The sequence below is a fragment of the Triticum dicoccoides genome, chromosome 2B, assembly GCF_002162155.2.
Source record: "Triticum dicoccoides isolate Atlit2015 ecotype Zavitan chromosome 2B, WEW_v2.0, whole genome shotgun sequence".
Lineage (NCBI taxonomy): Eukaryota > Viridiplantae > Streptophyta > Magnoliopsida > Poales > Poaceae > Triticum > Triticum dicoccoides.
Window position 1 is genome coordinate 803,928,612 of NC_041383.1, and position 10,262 is coordinate 803,938,873.

Genomic DNA, 10,262 nt, shown 5'->3' on the forward strand with positions numbered 1-10,262 from the left:
CTCGGCCGCACGAACAGCCTAAGTTTTCATTGAGCACGAACTCTGGCTCGACACATACCGCAGCACTTCCATCAGTACATGGGAGGGGTATTTATACCCAGGCTAGCACACAGGCGCACGCACACCTGCCACTCTTGGCCACACACGCACACGTTCAACACTACCTGGCCTAACCTCACGCAACGGCCACACACGAGCTAACAAACTAACAACCATGCATGCACCACGATCACATCCAGTCCTATGCATGTGCTAACTGACTAACTACACGCACGACGTCTGCCGGTCGCGCTGGTTCTCCACAACGGCACAACCACGTCCGCCAACGCACGTGCTAAGTCAAGATTATGGCTGACACAGGTCACAGTTCAGCTTGATGTATCAGTTCTCTCCATCAAACCTGGTACTGGCTTGATTGAATCCCGCGTTGCTGGAACTGGTGCACCGCTTTCTTGTTCCTCCAAATCTAAGCATGATCCATTTTCTCCGCTACCTCCTTGCTTGCAGAGAGCTACTTGCTCTATTCTCTTCCCCAAGAGAACATTGTACAGGCCAGCAACCATGAGCGCGCCACTTATTACACTGTTAATTAGTAGAAGAAAAAATGAAGATATTTTTGGGTGTAGTAGTTCTGTCTAACAAGCAAACATTAAGAAATGCACCTTCCAAGGGTAACAGCTTCTCCTATAAGAAGTGAGAGAATGATTGTGATAACCAAAATTAGGGGTACTGTCATGGCCAGGAATACTGGGCCGCACCTGCCAATCACCCAGATTTGCAGGTAGTTTGCCAATGCGGTAACAATACACCCTACAATGTAAAGTAATTTCATAGGGTCAGTATTTTCTTTTGTACTTCCACGGTAACATTCTTCTTACTAAAACCATGTATGGTTTTCGGGTCCGGTTTCCCTCTTTAACATGCCCAACTCTTTTCTTCTTAATGCAACGCGGGAACTCCCCACCCTCTGAAGAGGTCTCGTAAAAAATGAAGGATTTGCTGTTGCTGAGGGGATTCTTATACTTACACAATAGATGATCGCCACAAGACCTACATCCAGTCCCAACTTCCATCTTGAAAAGTCCCTCTCCATCACTAGAGCCATAAAAAATGATTGAATAGTCGCAAAGACAATCTGAAGGCTCGTGTTAAGCAGCATGGACGGATACTCCTCCAGCAAAGGGCCCTAGAAGCAACATGGAATAAATTAGCATCTGAACATGCGCCCACACACACACACACACACACACACACACACACACACACACACACACACACACACACACACACACACACACACACACCTGAATCTGTAAGCTGTGCACACAGCAAGATGCATACCTGAAACACTGTCCAAAGCGCAAACATTACAGTCGCAAGAGACTGCAGGAGAATTTCCAATATCCAGCTCCTTGATGGATGAGTATAAACTCGACTTGGGTGACGGAAAATAGGGTGATGGACTATAGATTTGAGCTCCGGTCCTTGGTATAACGCTAGTACAGTAACACCCGCCGCACAAATCACTATACCAGAAACTTTCACAATCCCATGGAAGCTCTTTAATTGCAAAGACTCCATTCTACCATAAGCAGAATAACAAATCACTCACTTATCCACAATTTTTTATATCATAATATTATATACAAAGAAAGTGAACCTATTTTCAGTCCCATTATCGTTACTACACCATGTTCATCAAAGCACTTACATCTACACGAAAGTAGGTTTACACTACTAAAGAGTAATGGTGAAGATAAGAGTTGGTGGTGGTTCGTTCACTACTTATGTTATTTGAATCACCACAGTTGTCGTCCATTTTCCAGAGGTTGTACATATGGTTGATTTGACTAATGTATATTTCGAGATGATGTTTTTTTATGAACGCATGAGCTATATGTCACGCGTTTAACCAACAGACAATATGTACCAAAAAATAACTTCAGTAGCAGCGCATGAGCATTTAGTTAGCTAGTAATTTTTTTATTAAGTTCAAAGAAGCGCACGTAAACAAATTTCACAATGGTACATTAGTATCAATTAGTGCAATGTACATCCTAATAAGTATCACCACCCTAGTAAGCATCGCGTAACCATACAATGCGACTACATACCCGATAAGGCCAGAAAATTAAAGGATGTTGCTCAAATTTCACACGAACATAACCAATAGAGACTGATTAGCAGTCCCACTATAAATAAATATAATCTCTGTAACTATTTTCTTGCCACAAAACTATCGAGAGGAAAAATTACCACTCAAAGGTTTTATCTCCACCCTTTATAACACTCAAAGGTGTTATCTCCAACCATTGCACATATAACTCGGCTAGTGATATCATCCGCTCCCCTTGTCACTCGGCTAGACCCCTAGCTTGCCTAACTCAACCAAGCTAGGGTCTCCCCAAAGTTATCCTGTCAAAAAAAGGCTACGCAAGCTTGAGCGTGGTTGAGGACCGGCCAGGTTGGGTTTGGTAGGGCTTGGGAAGATCTTGCTATAAATAAAACATATAGAATTGAATGAATTATTAAATTTCTTTCTCTAAACAAATGTAGTATCCCTTTGCAAAAGAAAATATATTTATTTCCTTTACCAAACATGAAGACTTATTACCACCACAATATATCCATTTCGGTTGTCTGTAAGCATTTCTAAGATTAAATCTTCTTATTCTTAAATAGTAGTAACTCATTAACTACTTTTCCTAAGCATGCAACACTTCCACATCAACAAACCATGCTTGTCCGCCACATCATTAATCTACCATCACACTAACTATCTTGTCCATGTGTGCAACCCTTTTCACACCAACGAATCATGCATGGCTGGCAAATCATTTTCCATCACATCATAATTTTTACAATTATTCACATCGTCAACCTAATATCCATGTTTTTGGCCTACCATCCGAGGCAACCGTGGGTCATCTTCTAGTATCAACTATGTATGTTAAAAACTTGAGTCCTCTTCTCATAATCACACATTTATGCAAAGCTATTCTGCTGTATTCAATGCAAATAGATTATATATAGATATCATATTCATGCAATTTATGTGTGGATATCACAACTACAAATTTGCTGAGCTTAGTTTGATGACAGATTTAAATTTTAGTTACGACAAGGCAATATAAAGATGTTCTACCCTTAGGATGTAATGCAATTATAATTAAAAACACATGCCCCAACAGAAGAGCCAAAAAGAAAGTTAACACTGGTAGGAGATTTAGTACTGCAGAAGCAGAAGTTGCTGAAGCATAATTGAGACCGACACATGATATGTTAAGAGAAGCAGACATCCTGGGGAAATGAAACAAATGAATTTTATGAAATGATTTGCATACTTAGAAAATAAGATGTATAGGCATTTATAAAAGAAAAACTCAGTAAAGATAGCTAAGAAATACCATGGGTCTGTTGTAAGAAAAAAATACATGGTATGATTCTACACAATAACTATTCACATCATTCTTAGCTTTGCACAACACTCCTGTAGAAAGTTAATTAGTTAACCTAATTAAATAGCTACTTTCCCCCACAAAGACGAGCTATAATTTTCGCAGTTAGTTGAACAGTTAGAAATATATATTAATCAGATAAAATTGAAATTCTTGGATCGCCATTGATGAAGGCGATGACTGTACTACACTGAAATCAAAAGGTCGGAGCAAGGAATTAATGAAAACTAAGTAAATTTGCATTGCAAGGGTACACATGGATGCACATAAAATAGCTTCAAACATAAGTTTGGATAGGAACCAACAGATTGATACACTATAGGTTAGGTAGATAACTAATAAATCATGTCACCATTTATCACGTGAATACTCTCGCCCCAATAATATACAAAAAGAAGAGAAAATAACACATTGTTGCATGTAATGTTTTAACCAAACAGTGAAAGTTGATAGACAAGAGGATCAAGTGCAGAACAACAGTTCTGCCTTATACGTTGACCTACCCATATAGTGCATGCACAAATAGCTTCAGACAGAGTTTGTATGACAGTCGTGGGGCCGTTTTCCTGCAAAAATAAATCTCAGTGCAAGTTTCCTAGATGACATCCAAATCCACGTAAATAAGCAGCCAAAAATCTGCATACCTTTCAATTGCAAAAGCAATAGGCAGTAGGAACATGCTACCTATTAAATGCCTGTAGAAAACAAGAACGTATGTACTTGTACCTTGGTTAAAAGCAACTTTAGTAAGTATCTGCATAACCGCATAGATAAACCTTAATAGAAATGAAACAGCATAAGGAGCTCTGTTGCCCATGACTCCCGTTTGTTAGAACTTCAAAGATGTTTGCTTAAATACTACTACTTGCCCATTGCAACACTTCGTCAAGCATTTGCCATCAGGATACTTAATCAAACATTCACTGTCATAAGGTTTGTTCAGATATGACTCATAGGTATCCACTGAAGAAAAAATATGTTTTACTTTTGCTTTACTATCTACATGCCACACTAGCCTCTCACTTTAATCAAGGTTAAAAAACAGCAGAAAACTCCTTTTAGGTCTTACAAGTTGGTTACATAATACTTCACAACATCAAAATGTTACACTGTATAAGAAACATTAATTGTAACTAATTCGGTGTATCAGTAACAAGGTGCTTGTGTACTTATTAGAATGGATGATGCATCCACAACCAATACACAACTATTTTGCTAAACTGAAAAGTCATGTGCACTGGCAGTATTATTCATCTTAGGTTCATCTTCCTAGAGAAAAGGAAATAGGAACTTCAAAGTGCTTCACTTGCAGGTGAAGGTATCAAAAATTACATGATAATTTCTCATACATATTTGGCAACATTAAAAACTGTCTATGATTCAACCATCGTTTACCTCATATAAAAAGTTAAAAAATTGTACCCTAAACTGAGGCAACTTATTTCAAACTGTTAGAAACACATTCAAGGAAACTGCTTCCACTACATACACCAGTTGCTTAGTTAAAAATTAAAATCATATTTATATTTCTAAAGAAAAGAACATTTCAATAGTTCCAACTTTCAACCTCAAGGTGACTCGGATGCTTCTTGGACATTCTTTACAAAAATGTCACTCGGTAACTAATGCCCAGTGAGTCATTTGCAATTGCATATTTCTATAGACATTATTCTGTTTGAAAGAGGTCTTATAGTGGTTGCAGGATACAAATGCGTCTTTATGACGGGGGAGTCAGTGGCAAAAGTGACACATGATGTGGGAAAGGAAAAGGGCAGCAGTAAGCAAATGCATCTCTATGAACGGTGGAGAGATTAGTGGCAAACTGACGCATGTTGTGGAAAGAATAAGGCAGCAGTTATGGACGACAAGGAGTAAAATCATAATATAGAAAAAGTTGTATTAGTGTCTATTGCTATGTAAACGGCACTAAATCCAGAGTAGCTCTTGCATGTTTTTTAAAGAATAAACTGCCAAGCTTCTAAAGCAATTTTGTTACAGTAACTGTAGTAGCCTTTAAGTGGCCCGCAAAAAAGAAAGCCTTTAAGTGCAAAATTTCAGTGGATGGGTACATTGGTGAAATTTATTTCAAATGATTCAAAAATGATATTTCCATGTTTAAAAAATTCCAAAAAAATCTGTAAAAACTTATACATATTCGTGATGGATCTGTAATATTTCATTCAAAAATATTATGATTTGCAGGCTGCGCAAAAAAAATCCCAGTCCAACAACAATAAAAAAGGGCTCATTTTCATATGTCTGTATTTGTTTTTTCGTATACACCACGTATGAGAGTATATTGTTATGAATTGTTTCTTGAATGTGATAAACAACTCCATGTATGGTATGGTATTAGGTATATGTCTAACAACTCCATGTCACCATTCCTCACATGATACTTTCATCCCTATAAAATACAAAAAATATGATAAAAGAATACATTGTTGCAAACAATTTTTTTATCCAACAGTGCCATTTCATAGAAAGAATATCAAGTGAACTACAACACATCTTCCTTTTACTTTTACCTACCCATATAATGCATGCACAAATAGCTTCAAGCAAACTTTGTGTGAAAGTTGTGGGGCGGTTTTCCTGCAAAAATAAATCTCAGTGCATGCTTCCTAGATGACATTCAGATCTAGCTAACTAAGCAGCCAAAATATGCGTACCTTTCAATCGCAAAAGCAATGGGCAGTAAGAAGATGGTGGCTATTACATGCTTGTAGAAATTAAGAACGTATGTACTTGTACCTTGGTTAAAAGCAGCTTTGGTAAGTATTAGCATAACCCCATAGATAAACCTTAAGAGAAATGGAACAGCATAAGGTGTTGCGTTTCCCATTACTCTCGTTGTTATTAGAACTTCAGAGACGATTGCCAAGATATGTTGGGTTTCGTCCATGGACCTATCGCACAAAAATAGACGAACAAACAGGATAAAAAATCTTTTTGCCAAGGGCTCGTATCGTGCGCTTCTTTTCTTGTCTTCACTTCTCATTTTCTGGTGCTTCTTACACGGTGCAGCTTTGATGTGTGTATATACACAGCACAGCTAGCTCCAAGACGCAAACCCATCACGTTCGATAACAAAGTTTAGCACTACACTGACTAGTACACGTACACACCAGATGGTGTCTTAATCTGAGTTGTGCTAATCCTACTCATGTTAGGACACGACCAATTTTCATGGCATGCAAGCCATCACACAAAAGGACACCTTTGTTACGTGGAAAGTAAAGTGACTCAATCTAAACTTTCCTACTTTTATTAGTACTATATATAATGGACGCTGATAACGCCCACACGTGTGGTGAAAGCGACACCCGCCTACATATCCTATAACACACAGACTACGTCACGTCGTCCAGTGGCGAATCTAAGACGTAATTGCAGGGCAGGCTCAACTTAAAGGATACTAATTTTTTGGTGTTGGAAGCCATTTTATGTGATGCACCTAACTACTAGTGTGCTGATCATTGGTGGAGTTTCTTTGTGTGACAAATTTTGAGGGTAGGCTAGAGCCTATTGAAGCCTGTTGAGTAGAATCGCCACTGACGTTGTCACCGCATACATGCATGTGCAAAATTTTTTGGATTTCCAGTTTTTAAACGGTTTTACCTCTTTAATGAAAAATTCAATTGAAGATTCGTTTTCACCATCAAATCCATCGCGACGAGATCTTCGAAACTAGATCTCATATCAATATGTTTCGACGACTTTTAAAAGTTGCCATGTCTATTGCACATGAATTGCCAAGGTGTTTACACTCAAGTTGCCATGATACGTTTCAACTATTTTCTTCTACATTTAAAAGTAAATTTTGACATATTATAAAACAGGGAATTAAGAAACTAGACTTGCCAATGGACCATAAACTAAAATTTTCATGATACATGCACTTAAAATTGCCATGGTTCATACTAAAATAATAATTTTCATGGTTAAAGTACTGGAATTGCCATGGTCAAAATACTAAAATTGCCATGCTATATAAACTAAAACTGCCACAAGGGAACTTTAGCGTAACACTATGGCAACTACAGTGTAAACATCATGGCAACTTTTGGCTCAAAAAAAATTTCGTCGAAACATATCAACATGGGATCTAGTTTTGAAATTCTCGTCAAGACGGATTTAATGGTGAAAATGGATTTTTTTAATTGGATTTTTTAATTACGAGATAAAACATCACTACTAGGGAAAAGCCTAGCAGCAGCGCGGGTTTTAGGCCTATCAATAGCGTGGGCAGAAGCGCTCCTGGTACGGCGCTACAGCTAAAGGTTAGCAGTAGCGTGCCTTAACCCACGCTACTGCTATATCGAATTAGTAGTAGCGCTTTCCCCGAGGAGCGCTACTGGTAATTAGTAGTAGCGCTTCTCGCTGCCCGCGCTACTACTATTATTTTGTATTTTATTTCTTTTTATTTCATGTTGTATTCATAAACCTTTACAAAAGTTTTCATACAACAGGAATTTAGAGATTATTTTTACATCATAATGAGTTATTACATCACAGGGTGAAAGAACCGTAGACTAGTTTCAAGTGGATGGACATCCACTTGAAACTAATCCGCGGTTCTTTCACCCAATGATATAATAAATATCATCATCATCATCATATCATTAATAACTTATCATCATAATACATCATTGTCATATAACACCGCCTCAAGATCATCGTTTTCATCAGTGAGTACATCACATAGCAAATTGGTCACTAGTCGTAATCACAAGTACTCCTCATCATCAACTCTAACACACTGTACCACATAATAAACATATTTTACCTCTTAGGACCTACTACATTCTCTTAGGACCTACTATATTCTCTAAGGTAAAATAGCAAAAAACAAGATAGCCTCTGACTCTCCATTATGGAGAATGGAGATTATCCTGTCTCCAATTCTTGCCTTTCGCTTAATGTTACTTCCAAGAACCTCCTTATGAATGTCCAAACATTTTTTCCATTCTTGATTAGCATGTGTTCGCCGGTTTTAGAAATCCGATATGCACAGGTGAGATCCGTAGGTTGACCTGGCTGTATGTTCAGAACTTCAAGGCGACCATTCTAATACATAGAAGTTACCGTGGTTCAACACGTGCACTAGTGGCACGTATTCACCATAATTTGGATGAGTTCCATAATAGCTATTGTAATTCTTAAGATAAGTACAAAATACGATCAGATGACTTTTCTCCTTATAAGTTAATTTGGAGCCATCAGTGTAGTGGGTTTTGTCTACCATCTTCTGCACATTATTTGAAGAATCAAAATAAGCTGTCAATGGAAATAAGCTGTCAACTATTTTAAAATAATCAATATAAATTAGTCAATCACTATGTTCGAGAAACTCACATTGCGGTAGAATCGGAAGCGTATCAACAAGGACCCAAATGACCATATTGTCTTGTTCGATGTCAGGATCACCAAGATCCATGGTGACAATCATACCCTCATAAAAACCATACGTTTTGCAAAGTGCTTTCCAATTTTGGCAACCAAAATGGGTTACGCTCTCACAATTGTACAGATTTACTTCAAAATCCACATCATGATGGGTCCTTAGGTGTATTTTCTTTGTTTCAAAATTTTCATGGTCTTCAAAACCCCATCCGCTCCAAGACATAGCGTCTTGCATGGCATGGGATAAGCTAGTCGAATTATAAAAGATGAAAATTAGACATTGAAATAGTTGAAGTCATGCTTAATTACGAAAAAATACTTGTCGTTGTTGCGTACAGTTTCAACATCGAAGGTCTCCTCGAGCTTAATGCTGAAGCGCCGATCTTCGTCCAGCTGAAGGAACTTGTCGCATAGACCTCGATCGTCGTGGCACCAGCTGCACTCCCCCGGGAGACTTTCGTCGTTCGAGTACGACATTTCCTACGTTCATAATTCAAAGATTAAACTTGTACAATTAAATATATGTACTAAAAAACCTAAATTAGATTATTATTTTTCGAGAAAATTCAGGCCACTCGATATTTCCTACATATTCTAGCACAAGTCATGCCAGAATTCGCAGAAAAGTCCGGCATGACCTTTGCTAAAAAAGGACATATCGAGCGCCTGAAATTTGCCAGAACGGAAATTAATCAACACTCCGGCAAAACATAGGCCACTCGGAGGTGTAACCTGAACATGACCGGCCACTTGGGCAACCACATATCCTATTTGAGCAACACACGATATACATGGAGATTTGGCTGGTCTCACCTCGAGGTCGGAGGGGGTCGGTGATGGGGACGGCGGCGGGGATGATGGAGGGGCTCCTTGATTTCTGCAAAAGCAAAAACCCTATAAGTTATCACTAATACATCCCGAATAATTGCTTAAACTAAAAAATAACAACAAATATGACATGTTCAACTAGTTCTATTAATTCAACTAGTTCTTACTAAATATAAACTTACTATATATAGAAAAAAACTAGTTCTTTCTAAAAATAAAGTAGTTCAACTAGTTATATTAATTATCTTACTAAAAATACATTAGTTCTATTAATTCAACTAGTTCAACTAGTTTATTAATTTATTTACTAAACTAGTTCAACTAAAACTAAACTAGTTCAACTAGTTTATTAATTTACTTACTAATTATTTTAAACACTTACTAAAAACAGTAAAAAAAACTACATTATACAATAGTAAAAAACATCTACTAACCATACTGCCCTAGTTAACTAGTACCATCACTACTACTAATTAACATCTACTACTACTAAAAATCATTATCTATGAACCCTAAATTAACATCTACTACTACTATAAAACATCTAGTACTAACTAAGCAGAGAGAAAG

At 37.6% G+C, this 10,262-nt stretch overlaps 1 protein-coding gene across 1 annotated transcript; it reads right to left on the minus strand.

The window, feature by feature from the left end:
- Positions 1–209: 209 nt before the first annotated feature.
- Positions 210–4,275, minus strand: LOC119368904 (WAT1-related protein At5g64700-like). Its single transcript, XM_037634017.1, has 8 exons — positions 4,103–4,275; positions 3,962–4,024; positions 3,184–3,300; positions 1,342–1,582; positions 1,028–1,186; position 965; positions 759–810; positions 210–582 (listed from the first exon to the last, which is right to left on the minus strand). The coding sequence occupies exons 1-8, from the start codon at positions 4,273–4,275 to the stop codon at positions 369–371; spliced, it is 1,020 nt and encodes a 339-aa protein (XP_037489914.1). The 3' UTR covers positions 210–368.
- Between the last annotated feature and the right edge of the window lie 5,987 nt (positions 4,276–10,262).

Coding starts and splice junctions, on each gene's coding strand:
- LOC119368904 (XM_037634017.1), bottom strand. CDS start 4,275: ATGGGCAACAGAGCTCCTTATGCTGTTTCATTTCTATTAAGGTTTATC. Junction 4,025..4,102: donor ATTGCTTTTGCAATTGAAAG/GTATGCAGATTT, acceptor TTATTTTTGCAG/GAAAACGGCCCCACGACTGT. Junction 3,301..3,961: donor TTTGTGCATGCACTATATGG/GTAGGTCAACGT, acceptor TCATTTCCCCAG/GATGTCTGCTTCTCTTAACA.